Source organism: Poecilia mexicana, unplaced genomic scaffold, assembly GCF_051168715.1.
Source record: "Poecilia mexicana isolate PSO_F unplaced genomic scaffold, ASM5116871v1 scaffold_12, whole genome shotgun sequence".
In the NCBI taxonomy this organism is placed as follows: domain Eukaryota; kingdom Metazoa; phylum Chordata; class Actinopteri; order Cyprinodontiformes; family Poeciliidae; genus Poecilia; species Poecilia mexicana.
Genome location: NW_028263381.1, coordinates 16,010,248 through 16,028,905, shown reverse-complemented (window position 1 = coordinate 16,028,905; position 18,658 = coordinate 16,010,248). Strand labels below are relative to the sequence as shown.

The 18,658-nt window shown below is 38.1% G+C and overlaps 2 protein-coding genes across 2 annotated transcripts; one reads left to right on the top strand and one right to left on the bottom strand.

Annotated features, from left to right (window-relative positions):
- Window positions 1-142: 142 nt before the first annotated feature.
- Window positions 143-9,980, top strand: ak3 (adenylate kinase 3). The gene is made up of 5 exons (XM_014987966.2): window positions 143-666; window positions 4,437-4,556; window positions 4,817-4,989; window positions 6,720-6,838; window positions 8,636-9,980. The coding sequence occupies exons 1-5, from the start codon at window positions 519-521 to the stop codon at window positions 8,745-8,747; spliced, it is 672 nt and encodes a 223-aa protein (XP_014843452.1). The 5' UTR covers window positions 143-518; the 3' UTR covers window positions 8,748-9,980.
- Window positions 9,981-12,612: 2,632 nt separating this feature from the next.
- On the bottom strand, window positions 12,613-18,593 carry cdc37l1 (cell division cycle 37-like 1). Its single transcript, XM_014987971.2, has 7 exons — window positions 18,238-18,593; window positions 16,737-17,036; window positions 16,530-16,623; window positions 16,195-16,310; window positions 15,741-15,863; window positions 15,454-15,627; window positions 12,613-13,501 (listed from the first exon to the last, which is right to left on the bottom strand). The coding sequence occupies exons 1-7, from the start codon at window positions 18,340-18,342 to the stop codon at window positions 13,382-13,384; spliced, it is 1,032 nt and encodes a 343-aa protein (XP_014843457.1). The 5' UTR covers window positions 18,343-18,593; the 3' UTR covers window positions 12,613-13,381.
- Window positions 18,594-18,658: the final 65 nt, after the last annotated feature.

Below are 18,658 nucleotides of genomic sequence, written 5' to 3'. Positions count from 1 at the left end.
ATATTTTATTCAACAATAATTCTTGTGAATGGGATTTAGCAAGTGGACTTTTTAGTGCAACCTCCTTCCAAAGCTGCAGGTCTGTCCGATCAAAGGCATCGAGGATTTGAAGGGATTAGTCCACACTTCCTTCCCAAAAAGAGCTTTTACCGGGCAGACCAATTATATAACCGCATTATACAATAAATGGATCGCCATTAAAGCAAATGCAGTGACACGGACAGTTTCTGCACACGCTGAGTGGGAAAAATTGACTTCCTGCACGATGCGCGTCGTCCTTCTGAGCAGATCTCCATCTGCCTCTGCGGGCTGAGCTGGCTCTCGTCTTCTTTCTCCTCCTCTTTCCCTTCCTCCTCCTCTTCCTCTTAGCTTCAGCGGAGCTCAAGGAAAAGAGAGAGGGTTGACACCGTCTGCTTTAAGACTCGCCCCATTGTTGCGTAGTTTGTAAGAAACTACTGGTTGGAGCAGTCCACACGGGAGTTTTTCCTCAGAATCCTGCTGCAGTTCTGTTGGGAGCTATGGTTCTGCAGAGAGTGATCCGTGCTGTCATCATGGGACCTCCGGGATCGGGGAAGGGAACGATGTCTGCGCGCATTATCAAAAGTTTTGGACTGCAACACATGTCTAGTGGGGACATTTTAAGAGCCAATATCCAGGATAAAACAGGTAAGTTAAAATCACAAGCATATTTATCTTTAAGCTGGAATAGGATTTCCAAACCCAATGTACTTTCTGCTGTACTTTTCCTTGTATTTTAATTTTGTGGAATACGGACATTTGTGTTCTGCACGCTGTGATAAGAGCACCGCCCTTATATATTTCTTATCTTGCTGCTACATACCACAGATCAGTGGCATAAAACATTTTTTTCCCCTGTTAATCTAAAGTCAAACAGGTTTGCAAGTGTAATGAAGGTGTCCTTCTTATGTTTGTACTACAAACACACCAAATACCTGAACTTTGAAAGGCGGTTGCTTCTTCTTAAATTCACCTTGGAGGAACATAAAAAAAGAGCTGTAAAGATAAGTGTTAACTGTGAACTTTTGTTCCCTGGGAAGGAGGATTGGTGATAAAGAAGCTTTCTATAACAGCTGCACGACAGAGAAATCGTTATCAGAGCAGAGAAGATGTCATGTCTGCACTGAATCAGGAGTCTTCTGCAAATTTCAAATGGTGCATTTTAGCCCCCCTTCCCCCCAGTTTTCCAGTCTGTCTTAAGTTTTGCAGCTTAAAGTTTAAAAACTGCTGATGCAGGCCATAGGGACTACATATGTCGACTCTGCAAAAATGCATTAAGTTTAAGGGATAAATTTAGTCAGTCCTCATTTATGTATTGCAGGATTGTTTCTGTTAAGTAAACCAAACTTTGATATTTAGTTTCATTAAATAAGTAGTAATAGTGGCTGATTGAATTTTGCTCTCCGGTCGTCTGACTTTAACTGCTGACCTTTTGCCAGCCTGATTGTTCTACAGGGTCTCATTAATCATTCTCAGAGAAATGCAAATTTGGTTTGAGACTTTTCCTAGAACTAACTCTTTCCATTACAGTAGAGAAAGTCTTGCATCAATGCCACTGATATTAAAAAGACATATATTGTGCAGGTCGTTGACCTGTTTCCTTAAAGCCGAGAGAAAACAACCTTCAGGAGTTTCTGTTGTGACGATCGTCAAGTCTGACCTTTTGCACTGCTTCATGCTCACGTCGGAAGCAGAGTCAGGAAGTTTCGGCAAGACTTGTGAGAAAATGACTTCCTTCAGTTGGATTCTGAGCTCCTCGAGTGAAAATGACAGAAAAAAAGTGGTTTCACCTTCCCAGTGTCCTTCATTCTCATTGCTTTGTTTTTCTTTTCTTTTCTTCGCACCTTGCAAAACTATTCACAGCCTTTGCACTTTCAAATGTCCTCTTGTTATTTGGTTTTTATGCAATACAAACTTAAAAGTAAAAACATTGTTTTAGAATATTTTAATATAATTATTCATATTTAACGTAAAAACCTCTAAAAAAAAATCCAGTGCAACTAAATTGCAATCAAAAGACTCATAGTAAAACGAGTCATCTCAGTAGAAATGCTGCTGTTGTGTAAAGAGGTTTGCAAGAGGAGATCAGTGAACAAGCAGCTCTGTGCAGACCAGAGAACACACCAGACAGCTCGGCGATAAAGCTGCAGAGAGATTTAAGGTAGGATTAGGTTATAGAACAATGTCATACGTTTTGAGCTTTTCCCAGGGGACCGCTCAATCCATCACCCTAAAATGGGAAGACTGTGGCACAAATCCAAGCACAGGAAGACATGGCCGTCCACCTGATCTGAGAGGGTGGGCAAGGAGAGCATTAATCAGAGAAGCAGCCATTGTAACTATTGAAAAACGCTATCTGTGGTGGAAAAGTAACACTGTACCTGCCCCCGAAAACACCGTCTCTACTGTGAAACGTGATCGTGCCAGAAAAGGAAGGTGCTTAAATGGGAAGGTGGACAAAGCTAAATACTGGAAATACCGGGAGAAAAGCTGTTACTAAACAACTTGAGAATGTTGAACCTTTCTGGAGGAGAGTGACCTTATACACGCAGCTAGAGCGACAACAATTGGCAAGACCATATATTCATGTTTATGGATATATGGTAAAAAGTAAAAATAAAAAAATGTAGAAAAGAGACACTTTTGCAAATCACTTAAAAATAATTGTATGCAATCTTATTAATGAAGACATAAACAATCATGTCACTCACTGATCATCATTTTTTTGAGTCATTAATAAATAATTTTGTCCATCTGTTATACCAGTCAAAACAAATTACAGCTTGTAGCCATGTGCTTTGGACTGTTTTGCTTTTTCAAAATAGAAATTTGTGAATTTCTGACTCTCCTGAATTCTGTATCTTTTTTCTGTTTGCAGACTTTAAGTAACGTCTTTGCTTGTGCTCTTTGAGTTGTGTAATGTGCACTTTTCTTGTTGTGAAGCCATACTCCAATCATTGTTTTCCAGCGTTTTCAACCATAATTTGGTGTCATTCGATCCACTTTATTCTCTCCTACACTGGTGTGGTGAAATATCATCTGTGCCAACTGGCTGCAACACAAATCCATCTTTTAAATGCAGTTTAACCTCTGCATTTAAAAGATGTAGAGATGCTCTCTTTTTTTTTTTTTTTTTGGTGAAAATGCAGGAACGTTTTTCAGCATAGGGTTTGAAGCCATAAATCCAAACCTCAGCTGTTCTTGTGAAGAGCTTTAAGTCATATTACCAACCACGGTAATGTCATCAATTACTAAATCAAATCCGGCTCAAAGGACCATATGGCTGCTGTTTGTTTTGACAAGGTTTTGAGGAGCCAGATTAACGGCTGGTTGTTTGTGGTCTGAAGCTTCAATTGAAAAAAACGTTTAGGAGCTTTCTTCTCTTTAGCAGCTGCAAATAGTAACAGCTGTCCTTTTGTGTGCCTTGGAATTGAGTTGTGATCTCTGTATTAGCTATATTGAGAAGAGGTTTTTTTTTTTAAAAAAAAAAAACAATTTCCACTGGCCTGTGTGACTTTAATGCCTTTCATATTTGTTGGAAACCAGCAGCTTCTGATGCCAAAACCACCTGCAACCATAACCTTTAATCTTATTGAGTTATATGTGACAGAGCAAGATAAATTAGTGCATAATTTATGTCTCGACCTCGACTGGATCATTCAGTCACATAAATATGCCTTGATACAAATCATTACCTTGTACCTTTGTGGTATTTCCGAGTCATCACCCTGCTGGACAGTGAACCATCTCCATTTCTGCAGGCTCTGGTTTTCTTTCAGGGCTGTTCTGTATTTAGCTCCATTAATCCTCCCGTAAGCTCCGACTAGCTTCACTAACCATTGGGAAGAAATCTATCCCTTAGCATGATGCTGCCCCCACCATTTTCTGTTGCTGTGTTCGTCAAATGTTCAAAGCTGGATATATCGTTTGATAAACTAAACTTGCTTTAAACATGTATCTGTCTGTTCACTTATGTTCTCTCTGAGGACTTCAAAGTGCATCTGTACTTTATACTGTAAAAAATATCTGTTTAGATTTAATAGTGGTACGGAGTAAAATTGTGACATGAAAAATCTGTGAATTGTGAAACAATTTAAAACTGTTTATTTAAAGTTAAGTCGCCATAACTAAATTATAAGTGAAAACATTTCCCATGAGAAAAGTAGATCCAGGTGGGCTCCACTTAAGAAGTGACTCTTGATGTTAATTATCAGAAGAAAGGGGTCTGAATTGTAAAACTAATTACAGATTTAAAATGTGACAAAAGGTGGGAAAACGTGTTATCAAATGATAGAATACTTTTTCCAGGTCCTTGCAAAGAATTTAAATAAGCTTTGAGATTGATTAAAAAAAAAAAAAAAGCCACGAAAAGAAAAGAGAGCATTCTCTAACACGCGAATCTCCATCTTCATCGTCAGAGCTCGGCCTGTTGATGAAGTCCTGCATCGATCAGGGACAGCTGGTGCCTGACGACATCATTTCCCGTCTCATCCTGAATGACCTGAGGAAGATAGACAACAGCGGCTGGCTGCTTGACGGTACAAGGCCTCGCTTGTCTGTTTCGTTCGCTTCTTTTCTTGGAAACGATAGCAGGGGGAACAGGTTATCGGCATTGGCTGTTTGAGATCACACGACCTGTGTGAAGCAAGCCACCATCGGTTATTTCTAGTTATTGATAAACCACTCAAGAGAGCCGCTGCCTTATTGTAACTTATCTGTATGGAGATTTTGTTTTTTGTCCCCCCCCCCTCGGTTCGCTTGCCTTCCTCACGTCTGTTCATCTGTCTTTTATTCCCAGGATTTCCTCGGACTGTGTCCCAGGCGGAGGCTCTTGATAATGCCTTCTCTTTAGATACAGTCATCAACCTGGATGTCCCTTTCCAGACCATCAAAGAAAGGCTGACCTCTCGTTGGACTCACATCCCCAGCGGCAGAGTCTATAATACGGATTTCAACCCACCGAAAGTTCCTGTAAATATCCCCTCTCTGTCATATGATTTTCACTCCACAATTAATAAAAATGACCAAGGGGAAAAACATTTTATGTCCAAATATGAGAAAAGTAGAGTCATTTCTGAGAAAAGCTCATTTCGGATCTGTGGGAAATTATTCCCAGAGGCAGACTGAACAAACATTGATTTCTGACCAGGAGCAGTGTTGACCCAAAACAACATAAAGGTGGAATAAAGGTGGGAGCAGAGAGAGGAGAGTGACAAATGGTTCAGCAGGTTCAAGCTGCCATGGCAACTTAATCTGACCTTGTTAAAAGCTTGACTGTAAAATACGGAGAGGAAAAAAAACAACAAAACACATGCCTCTACTTTCCAGCGATCCAATGAGACATGAAGGGATTGAAGGGATGGTAAGCTCGTAAAAAAAAACCAAAAAAAAAAAAAAATACCATCACCCCAGGGAAACAATTGGAGACTTGAAGGAAATGGTTGTCATGTAAACTTGGTGAACGTTCCCCTCCCCCACCTTGTCAAATATAAGTGTGTCTTTGTTAAGCCAGTTCAAGTTTTTTGAGCTGGTTAATTATTGCTCTGACTGTAGAAAATAGTAAGGCTACAACTGAATTCAGATGTTCATTTGTCTTTCCCATTTTGAAGACTGGCTGAAAAAGGTAACGTCTATGGTGTTTTATTTTTTATTATTATTATTTAAAAAATATCCACTGAATTGACTTAACTTTTTTTTCTAGAACTTTTATGGAAGCTTATACAATTCCATTCATAATATGTTTTTTTTTTCCTTATCTTTACCATGGGTGCCAGTAATGACTGCTTAATTATTGCTCGATGCATTGAACTCTCTGTAAAAAGCTGTAATTTTCAAATTTGGACATATGGTCTAAATAGAAACGGCATTTGAGCAACAAAAGTGGAAGAAGCTGCCACAGATTGAAATAACAGATGGGAGAAGTAGAAGACACCGCCTCCAAAAAACAGATTTCCAGATAGCTGATTGAAATGGGAAATAAGAAACAAATTCAGGCTCAGATCGAAAGCAACAGAAATGAGACACAATTAGAAGCAGAAGGCTGATAGATGATTTATAGTTTATGGTCCCTTGGTCACATGTCAAGATTTCCTGTTCATTGTGGAGCAGCATCATGTATGCGGATCATGATTGGCTTCTAGTGCTCCCGTTTGGCAAAGGAAATATTTACAGAAGGACTTTGGTCAAAGAGACTGAATATGCAGTGGTTTCCTCTTTATTCTAGATCAACAAGACTTGGAAAAGTAAGATCTCAGAACCCTTATTTTCCTTCTCTGCACATATAAAAAAAATTATATCTCAACATTTCTGGCTTATTATTATGGTAAATTATTCAATACATGATATTAATATATTAATCATTTAATGGTTGAAAACATTAACAATAAAAAATTAACGAAAATTTATTTTTCTTAATTAAATTAGAAAATTATTATTTAATAATTATGCTCTTATTAATATTATTATTGGCATCACAAGTAAATAATTACATAAATAAATGATGTGGTTAAAAACAAATAAGTTAATTTTCATTATTAAGTTATTATTGTTAATTACACACCTTTATGCTAAGATATAAGAAATGTTAGGTATGAATTGCAGCAACACCCACAATTTGCACCTTTATTCAAATATACCCAACTCACTCTAATTGTTATTAATAAGTACATAAAGTGCCAGCGTGTTTCTCGTCCTCTCTCCAGGGTTTGGACGATGTGACAGGAGAGCCTTTGGTTCAGAGAGATGACGACAGACCGGAGACGGTCACACGGAGACTGAAGTCCTATGAAACCCAGACAGAACCCGTCCTGGAGTTCTACAGGTAGCTGCAACGTAAACTGAATTCAGATAGTTCAGTTTAGAATCGATGATGTAGCAATTAATATTTTTATCAGTAGTTTTCTTTTTCTTTTTTAAAATATAAAAAAAAAAAAACGTGTGCAAAGAATATCTGGCATTTTTGCTGACAATTAACTTTGTCAGCTACCTTTACATTGAAGAAGCTTTTCTAATGTTCACACAAAATTCACCAGACTGCTTTAACAATTTCCACACAACATATTCATTTACCGTTTCGATTTTGTGATTCTTCCACGAGGTTTTGAGTCTTTTAAGTTTATTTGCATTTAGTTTAGCAAGGAAGAACCAGAGACAATCGGCTCCTCTTATCCTGGAAAAACGATCACACATTGATCAGTCATGTGAGCACTGGAAGTGAGGAACAAGTCTGTCTTTATTAACGGCTGAATGAACTATGGTAATTTAAATAATTTCTCTCAAGAATTGCACCCAGGATACAGTCTATTTATGCTTCGCTTGCTTTATCTGAATAATTAAAATCCTCTAGCTTTATCTCTGGATGGGTTAGAAGCATTAGAGCTTCAAGTAGTCGAGGAAAGAAAATGCATAAATGTAGGTGAAAGGTCACAGCTGATGAACCCTGACCTCTTTACTCCCAGTGACCGAGTAGCTGCCTAAGAATCACATTCCAAGGGAACTACGGGACGGGGTGGCTCAGCTCAGCTCAGATTTTGTTCCTCCTCATGTCATGTAAGCAGAAACATGATGAGCGTACAGTAATGTGGCAACCACATATTTCAGTGTATTTTATTGAGATATGATATGTGGCTAACCAACATAATGCGGAAGGAACAGTTCGGGTTTTTTTTTTTTTTAAAAGACATGAAATCTGAAAAGTGTGGCATGCATCTGTAGTCAGTCGAAGACTCCATGAATAAATACTACTCATTATTTTTTTGAACAACAATTATGAATAGAAACCAGACTTTTAACATTTTTTATTTGGGTTGGTAATGTTTATCCGTTTTACCTTGCAGAAATTCTCCAGGTCTATCAGATTGACTGTGAGAATATCTTTTCTCCACAACCCTCTTCATCTGACCTCACAGATTTTCTGACAGATTTAGTTCTGGACTCGAACTAGGTCATTTGTAAACTTAAATCATTCCTCTCATGAAGTGACTCTAAGATTCTGGTCCTCCAAGCGCACTGCCTTCTTCTTCTTCTTCTTTTTTGTTTGTTGGCAGTTTGCAAACAGTTTGCCTTGAGAAACTCAGGTTTAATATTGAAAATGATCTACAATCTGTGGATGGAGGAATAAACAGATCATCCTTTCTTCATATAGTGCCAGACTTCTTCCAGTCAATTTTTTTCTTTACCAACTTGACAAAATCCTCAGTTCCATCGACAGAATGCTGTCCTTGGAAGAAAAGACAACATTCAGCTTTTGTAATGTTATTGTTGTTCCAGATTCTCTCTGATTATGCTGGCTCCTGAATGATACCTTTGCACAATGAGATTATTTTGCTGTAGTGTAACCTGTCTGTAAAAGCGGTGCTTTGGCTCAAGGATTCAAATGAGTAACTCCCAGGAAATCCTCTTGTCACAGCTCAAGTTCATTTGAGGTTGACCTGAATTGATGCCAGGTGGACTAAATACTAAAATTACCTTAAAATATCCTTCAACAATATTAGTTCCACATTTGTGCAAGCAGATTTGTTTGTGTTATCAGTATAAAGCTTGCATTATGTGTGCATTGGCTTTGGACAGCTTTTATAAATACTCTTTTCTGAGTTTGTGTTTACTTTTCTCTTCCCAGGAGTAAAGGTGTGCTGGAGAGCTTTACGGGAACAGAAACCAACAAGATATGGCCGCACGTCGAAGCTTTTCTCCACAGAAAATTCTCCTCCCTCAGTCAAAGAGCTGCTTAGCCTCAGCAAAATCCAAGAACGGCTCAAGTTTACTGATGGAAAACCACACTGTGCACCGTCCAATCAAAAATGCAGCATGTAAATAGTGGTGGAGCATAGAGGAATTATGTTTCATTGAAGGTAAAGCCCTTAAATTTGCAAATGAAGATTTAGCTTTTTTACTAAAAACAGAATAAGACTACTACCTATGTTAGAAAACAGTCTTCTTTTTTTTTTATATGTTCTTAAAACCTCTGTGTTGTTGAAATAATTTGGGGGACGAGAATTCAGACGAGTGTGTGCAAAACCTTTTTAACCATTTGCTGTTAGTGTGTCCACTTTGTGCCTTTATGAAGTCAGAAGTTAACAGCTGAATTAAACCTGAAGTTTTGCAGGAGCACAACATGAAAGGGTCAGATTGCACGAGATGCTGCAGGAGGAACACGGCAGCTGTTGTGGCATGAACAAAACCAGGTTTAACTCTTCTAAATGTAATTCCAGCACACACAACCTGTTGGCATGAGCTAAACATCATCATCAGCAGCAGCAGCAGCCGTTGTTTTTTAAATTATAAATCCTGGAAAGGAAGCTATTTTTTGTAGTGTAACAACAAGTGTGCATATCAGCCTAATGTGGCCCATTTCTTCTGCAGTGGCTCTTTCCTTTAAGCAGAACATGCTGTTGGGTTTGATTCTCATACATGCACACGTGCCTTTTGCTGCTATTCAGCTTGATAAAGGTTGGGTTTTTAAACACTTTGTTTTCCTCTAATCATGGACCAATTTAAATAATTTATAAATGGACATTTATAATTATGGATATTTTTACAATTCTTACAAGAAATGTGTTGCATAACAGCTCCTTTCAACCACCTCAGGTCTTACAAGTGATGCCTCTGAAGCACTCCACTCTTATAAATTTCCTCGTCCATTCCTCGTTATGACTATATTCCTCATGAGCGATATTTGGCATTTATTTAGTCTGACCTGAGAGCAGAAGAAATTGATGAACACATACACGGACACATGTTATACAGGGTCAAATGTCGGAAGGTATCAGCTTGCAGTTTTTGCACATTGTTCTGAATGTTTACCCTGTGAAAAAGCCTTAATGATACTCCTGTGCAGTGTATCTTATGTGGTCATTCTGGTTTTATAAACACTTCCATGCATTGTTTAAATGCAACAGCCATCTTTTCATATATAACTCAGATATTTATGAATCACAATAAATGTCTTGTACTGTACACTTGAATGATGTGTATTCTCTTTCATTGTTTACCATTTATTGACTTTCACAGCAGGACTGTAGCCTCTTTCTTTCTGTGCCTGCAGTTTAATATTCTGTCATTCTGTGTCATTGGGCAATTTTAGTGTTAATGGTCCACATGCACACTTATTGACCAAAACCAGACATCATGCACAACTCCCTTTCTGTTTTGGTTGATTGGTAAATGTCTAAAAAGCTTTTGAACAAATGTCCTCTTTATTCCAGCATCATGACGCTAAAAATTAGACAAACATTTCAATAATAAATGTTATGCTCAGGATGTTTTCTTTCTTTGCTTTTAGTATCTGTATCAATGCAGTCCTCTCAGGCAGAAGCTTTGCTTTGCTCCGCGGAGGCCGAGTAACAGGATCTGAGTCAAAATGTATCAAAGCATGACTCATGGAACTGATGTAAAAAAAATTTTGGCTTTATTTTTAAAGAGGCAACAGAAGGTATTAACAGTCGACCACAGCACATTATTGAGTTTTGATGCATTTAAGTCATTCTGTATGTAGTGGTAAAGATCAGCTGAATGCAGAACAGATGCTGGAAATAAGGATTCTGAGGCGAGACGACAACGGTGTTGCAAAAATCAACACATCATGCATCTGCCTTTAGTCCCAAATGACATTCCCCTAACTCCAAAACCCATCTCACTGATGGTGTTGCTCAGCAGATTTTTACATTGTTTTATGCAGTCTTGTTAAGATCATAAAAATTGTTACCATGGGAACAGAAGAACGGGAGCCCATTATTGAGATAAAAGCTCCACAGCGATGAGAAAATGGAGACAATTGGTGACATGTTTAAAATGGAAGTTAGTAACAACCGATGCTAAAGTCTGCATTTGTTCAGCTTGACTGGGGAAATAGAAATTAAAAAAATAAATCATACGAAGATGCAAAATTATATGAATTGCCAAAAAGTGTTTTTTGTCCAAAATATGTTTAATGAAATAGACTCAGCATGAGGTCATCTGTAAAGAATGCTGTAAATTAAAAATATGCTGTATATTGTATTTTTTCAGCGTGAAATATTTCAATTCAGTTTATTAAATAAGGTTTAGACTCTAAACTAGAGGTGTGCCGATCGATCGGTCACCGATCATAATCGGGCCGATTTTCGTGAAAAAGTGCATGATCGGTGATCGCCGATCATTGGCTCTTGTTGCCGATACCGATCATCTCATTTCGCAGCCTGCCTGTGCAGCTGGTCTCCTCTTTCCTTCACTGCGCAAACGCGCAGCAACAAATCCTAAGCGATGTGGAACTATATCGCACTGAGTGAATGGGGAAGTTTGCGTGTTGCGGCAGAAAATTGAAGCACGTCAAAATGCAGCAACACAACGAAGCTAATACGACATAAAAACAAAGCCATACTTGACGGAGATTGGCTACATCGAGGCTCACTGCAGTAAAAAAGACATAAGGAGGATCAGATAGCAGGTAAAGCAGCGCACAGCTACAAACACTCACCCGGATTAGCATGACGGTCAGAAAGCTAAACAAATACCCGCAAAATTATTTAAGTCTTCGAGCTGCGATGTAAGACGCTGGTTCTGCTCTCGCTGTTGAACCGCTGCTATGCTACAGGTAGCAATATTTCACAGACGGAGCGCCGCTTCTGGTCCACCTGGTAGTGACTCTCACACCGAACCTCTGCTTAAAGCTGCAGCGTCTAACTTAAAAAAATACATTTTACATACGTTTTAAAACATTCGCTGTCCTAACATGAGACAGATAATCTCTAAAAAAAATAATCGATCTCCTCCCTGTTCTGCATAATTACTCCGCTCAGTCAGAAACAGCCAATCAGAGCTAGCAGTAATCAGCTAGCCGCCATGCTAACAGGAAGTTTTCATTCAGTAACTCTGGATTGTTTATTGTAATGGATCCTGTTTTTGCCTTTGAATGTTAAGTTTTATACTTGAATTTTTTGGCAATGTTGAGAGGTTTTATTTAGGCTCTTTGCATTATTTAGCCTCTTCAGAGCCTTCATATGTTATCAGTCTGTTAAAGATAGTATTATCAATAGCAGTACAATTTGCACAATGCCTGTTTTGTTTAGTTTTCTTCTTGAAAAAAGTTATTAAAAACAAGTTTTTGTCTAAATTAAGGTGAATTCATGGTTCCTTTTTCCACATAATGTAACTGGTAGTGTTTGATAAAAATAATTATGTGATCGGTATTGGTGATCGGCCCTCATGGGTGATCGGTATCGGGAGGAAAAAACCTGATCGGCACATCTCTACTCTAAACCTTTCTGGACAGCATGCTGGGATACGTTTTGAGTGGGAGTTACTTGCAGTAATCCTTAAAGTGCATCAGCTGTTCACTTGTTCGCACAGCACAAGTGTTCAAAACAACTTAAAGCCACTGATGGCTAACAGCATTCTTGCCGTCTCAACTATAAATCTTAAATATCACAAAACCACATAAAACAGGTGACTCTTGGTGGCAAAAGTTACTATCTTGAAATGTTTCTCTACTGGTTTTGGTACACCGGCGTACCAGTCCAGACTGACTGCAGCAGCTTTGCCTGAGAGATCAGCAGTGAGAGTGGGAGAAAACCTGATCAAAACAGATGTGGTGATTAGAGAAAATAAATAGCAAAACACTGCAACTACATTATTTATTTTTCCTCTGCACATTACAACAAACAAGTGCTTCATTTAACATGTTCACTTTAACTGCTCCTTGTAGGTGAGGTTAAGGCAAAAAAAAAAAAAAAAAAAAAAAAAAGAAAAGAAGAAAATCCAGATTGTTCAGAGGAGTAAGTTGGAGAAGTAAGGCCTGTACTGCACATGATTTATAATACATAATATGATGGTGTTTATGCCAATAAGGTACATGTAGCTGGGAAACTCTCACACATACAGATTTGTCTACAAACAGGCTGATAATAAACTTAATTCAAAGCATTTTCCCCCCCTTTACATCATCAACATCCAATCACATTTCTGCCCCAGCTTAGCAAATCACAAAGCTCCTGATTTATCAGATATTGTTCTCTTAGATTTTCACATTAATTGTTCTGTGTACGTTTTGAATTCTTTGTCTTTTAAGAACAGCAATAGATCGGTTTCATCTTGAGAAAAAAAAGGAGGTTACACTACAGCGTAGCATACGCATTTATTGGCTAGCACGACACTGCAGAAGTAGCCAAATGCACATGAAATGTTAAAAAATGTTTGCCATCAGCAAAACATAACTTTCTCCTGGTTTTGCTGAAAGATGCGACACAAAGGATGACCATGTCTCCATTTATTCCTGCTCTGTAATGCCGTTTCAGCCTGCTGCGCTGGATGAAGGCTTACAAACTCAAGATTGTTCCTATGTGGACAGACGAGTGGGGTGGGAGGAAAGCAGGAGTCGAGGCAACAGTCCTTATGATATTTCCATCATCCGGATGTCTTCTGTTTCTGTGGCGTCGTCCTTTGTCCATTTTCCTGTATTTGTCCACAGTCCAGCCTCTAAACAGTGCTTCATCTTGAATTCAGGATCCTCCTAGAAGTCAAAGGCAAGAAAAATAAATAAATTACTGAGACAATAAATTATGCAAGAAACCAACAAATATAGCTCTGAAATATATTTTACACAACTAGAAAAGGCGAAAAATAGAGCCACGTGAGGCACGATAAAGAAATAAAAACATTGAAATCCAAAAGCAGGACCAGCTTGCACATCAACAAGCTCAACCATCTTGAGAAACAGGATTTTCTATTGCGGAGTAAATGTTTGGCTGCTAACCAAGCTGTGAGGCCAGCAGAGGGGGTTTTGTGGCCCCCTTTCTCTACCTCGCTTACAAAAGCCTTTTCAAAGCAACAATGAAAAGGTTCGCTGAATAGAATGTGGAGAACTGGCGTATTATTGGTTATTTGGAGATACCAAAGGAAAATGTCTAAATGTTAAAAATTCCAATTAAAGCAACAGGAGAGCATTTAATCCATCGCTGGATTACAAGCATTTGTTTCTATATTTTGAAAACCTATAGTTTGCTTTTGAAAGTGTCAAAATTAGCTAAGGAGTGAATTCCAACTGAAAAAGGACTTGTTCAATAAATCCATAACAATAAACAGATGTGTTTATTGTCAAGATAAATAATAATAAAAAAAATAGGTGAAATGGGTCCACTGAGATATTTAAGTGATAATAAAAACTACAGGAATATCTAATAATATGCAACATATATGTTTTTAAATACACCTTGACTTTAAAGCAAGATACTTTAGATGGATTTGTAGCACAAAGGAGAAAAAAATACCTTCCTTTATTTACATTGTTTTTTCGTTAAAGCTAAAAAAAATCATTCAAATTCAACTAAAAATACACACAAAAAAAAAAAAAAAAAAAAAAAAACAGACTCCGCTGTGTACTTTTTTTCCCCAAATCAAACACTGGAATATTCAAAACTAAAGTTGTGTAGAAAAACTAAAAACAGTTGGAATCCCAGCATAGGAAGTCCAGCTCAGATTACCCATTATCTGAGAAATTAAAAGTCGTACCCACAGCTTTAACACAGATCTCAGTTTGCATGCTAAAGTGATCAAAATATGAAAAATACTGAATGTTGTTTGGTTGGAAAAGATGGCAAGAACATTATCTTTTTTTTTTTGTCTAAAAATAATAATGCAGCAACACAAACTTTCAGCTCAAAAACAGAAGGAGGTTTCTAGGAGAGTGTCCTTTGCAAAGACGAAACCAAAGCCGAGATCCACCTCATTCTTCTTTGTTCAGTAAATAACACTGTGGTTCCACTGAGGTTTGATTTCAGTCATTTTAAACCCAGTAAAGACCAGATCATCCTTATTATGAGCCAAAGAACAAAACTACACATGAAAGAGAGTGTACTTCCTTTTCCACCATGACAATATATTGTGTGTACATTAGTAAAAACAGCATTCATAAAATATTAGTCAATACAATACAACTTAACAGAATGTATTCTCCCTTTTTATCATGGATAATATAAAATATGAAATGTGAAATATTGTCTAGGATGAAGGTACTGTTATTTTATCTTTCAGGTATTACTAAAATGTGCACAAATATATTTTTATTCTGCTTATATGTGCAGTATTTGTAGCTCAAAACATGTTACTTCCATTTATAGTTGCAAGTCTAATTTTAAATAACCTCATAATACGAAAAAGTCTGATTTACTGAAGCTCAGGCAGATAGGAGAAACTTTACTATGAGACGTTTTTTCAGGAAGAAGTTGTTAAAAGATCTGCAGCCAAATACACTAAACTGAACATGTGCTGAGCATTTTTTGACAATAACAAATATTATAATAATAATATAATAATAAAATAACATATTTTTTAAAAATTGGCAATTTTTGGCAACACTTGTACTAATTTTAAAACAACTGCATTTCAGTGCCATCTATCAGTTGAACAGGGTAACTACAAGAAGTCACACGATTGAGTGGCGCCTGAGAGCCCAGCAGTGCTCACCTGTGATATAAAGTCTGTTGTTACTTTGGTGTTAGGTCTACAGTTTGTGTCGACGCTCTGCTGCTGATCAACGTTCAAAACGTCATTTCTACATTTAGCTGCATATTCTTCAACTCTCTGTTTGAAGGCGTCAAGTTCTGCTCTGAAGACTTCAAGGTAGACGTCCTGTCCCTCCTGCAAAGCGACAACATGTCAAATATTTGTTTATAAAGCCTTGGGTCATAGTTGCGGTATAAAGATAGCAGATATAGATACATTATACAATATATAAACTGTCTGTGGCGTACTTTCGCTTTGTGGAAGAATTGCCTGAAGCAGCCTCGAGGGTCCTGTTGAGAATTTGAGGCCATTTCTAAGATAAACTGCATAACCACGGCTTGGTGCGCCACCTGCTCCATCAATGCTTCTTTCTGCAAGATAAAACACAGAATTAGCATTAAGAGGGCTATGTTTAATATATGTTTGACCGCCTGAACTGTAAACGTCAATTTTATTTTATTTTTTTATTTCAGTATGCACTGCCTCTTGTTTGGAAACTACAGTGATGAAAATCTCCGGGAAGTTTCAAATGGTTATAAGAGAGAAGCTTAAGATTCTCTTGTGCAAAGCAAAGAATCACCTTAGCATCTTTTTGCTTAGTCTCTTTATAACTGTTGAATCAGCCTAATGAGTTCTGCAGGACTTTTGAAGTTGTTCTGAGTTTTTTTCTGTGATGTCAAAATAACACCTTCATCATATTACCCCTTCTTGCTGCAGTCGAATGCACCACAGGACTAAGAAATTTGCCGTTTCCTCACAGATGAGCTGCGGCATGTGTGAGAGGAATCGCTGGCTGTCGTCCCATCTCCGTAACATACCTGAGACAGGAAAGTCATGTTTTATCAAAACTTGAAGACTGAAAACACAAATTTGGAAAATTAGACAGTCTAGACATTTTTAATATGCAGAAAAGGATAATAGCAAATTTAGGAAAAACTGGCTTGGAACTTGGAACTTTGATTAGCCTGAACAAGTAAAAAGAAAGGAAGGTATCCTTTACTTCAAAACAAAAGCTTAGTAGTGAGTGCCTCACTTACCAAAATGCCTGAGCTCTTGTTCATATTTTTGCAGAAATGTTTTGCAGGTGTCTTGATCCATTTCCACAGGCTGATTGTGCAAATTAATAATACTCTAAAAGCAATAACAAAAAAAACAACAACAATTATACCAACACGTAAAAAAAGCAGACTGGAGAAATTTATTATTTTTCCAACGGTATGACATATTTTTTCTCTATGATACACCTTATCAAAAACGTCCCAACTTCCAGTGGCACCGAGGACGGGACTGCGACTGGGTTCTGGGCCTGCCAGCATGCTCTCCTTGCGACGCCACTCCTCCTCTGTGTTTGTGAGCTCAGTCGGGCAGACGAGGGTCCGTGCACGCTCCTGTTCCAGGGACTCAGAGCTGTGGACCCCCAAAGAGCACATCTGATCCTGCGCCTCAGCCAGCCGCCAGCTGGAAACGATGGAGGCTTTCACACAGCGCTGCTGGCTCTGGCAGAGTGACGCCATGGGGCAATCACAAAGGTGGGACGACGGTGACTGGAAAGATGTCAACAAGGGATTTTATTCTACTTCAAAACAGTTCCTAAGCAGACGCAGCAACTAATTTTTCATGAAGTTCATAGAGAAAAGGTGCATCTTAAGCCCTAACTTGTAATATTGTATATTGCTTTATTTCACTCCCAGTTAAGCTAAATAAAGAAAATTACACCCTCTCTTTGCAATGATCAGGCTTTTTCTGGCTGAATTTTATTATAGTTCTGTGTTTATTAGTAATGACCATCATAAATAACAGAATAAAAACAAAGTGGTTCAGTTCAGGTTCTATGATTGGCAGTAATTATCAATCCAAAATAAAGATTATCATGCATTTATCTCCATTTACATATCAAAGTGTAACTTCCCAAACTTTAACTGACATTAAATAAGTACATTAACATATAAGCTCTTCGATAGGGTTAGGGGTTAGGGTTAGAAGACCCAAATTGGTGGCGTTTTTTTTTTTTTTTTTTTTTTTTAGCTTTGATGCCTTTAACAAATGGTTTGTTTTGGGGGGGGGCGTGGGGGGGAGAATCTGATTTTTGCCATGTTTAACCAGCCGATCGCTGATCAGAACAGATCCAGATCTAATTCCAACCTTTGGGCGACTTGTTCGTGCATCTCTAATAACGGGCCATCTATATACAGAACAGAGAAAAGTGAGATGGATACAAATATAGAATAAAAGAGCAAAAAAAATAAATAAGAGCTCTGCTGTAAGCCTTTGGATTGTTTCAATCACTTTATGGCACCAAACGGCTTTTTTTATTATTATTACAGACTGCAACTGTCATACCACAGAGGTGTGCTCATGATTTGTGATGTGGATGGATCAGAGATGGGGGAAGTTTGTGAAATTCGATTTCACCAATTATGTATTTCGTCTGCTTGTCACGTTTTCTATTGTCATGTGAACTTATAAATAAATAAAGTGAAGTACAGCACACGTTTTTAGACAACGCTGTCTTTGATTTAGGTTAACTGCTCATATAACACAGCAAATAAGCTCTGTTAAGTGCTGTAAACTCTTTCTGAAAGACTTCAGACAACCAAACGTCACAAAAACAGGGCTTACCCAAAAGACCTACCTACTTAATGTAAAATTAGTGTCACCTTAATTACTCTGAATGAATGTTAGCATGTGAGAAATAAAGTTGAATGCTAACACCTCAGCTAATAATTAGCATTAAAAGTTCATTACCTGTTGGCTGGGATGGACACCAGTTAAACCCCTCGCTGGCGAATTTGGGTCGCCATTCTGCTTATCGTTTGTATGAAACGGAGCTCCGTGTCCCATCCACGCCATAACTGCAACAGCAACTCTCAAGAGTACCGTGCCCGTTGGAAGTGCTAGCCTATGCTAGCTATGTTTGAGGAATCCCACACAGTTTTGCCTCTTTATGCTCAGCTGTCCGCCACAGCTATTTGAGATATAAATAGCGACCTGAAAAGCCAAGGGAGTAAAAGTGGAAATATGATTCAGGATAGCAGTATGTCGGCGCTACAAACAATAACAACAACCGTTGCTCCAACTAAAGCAGGCTGCAGCTGTTTTGGGACATGACGTATTGATTGACTATGTCACGTGACTATGTACCACGTGACATAGTCAGAGGTTTCTC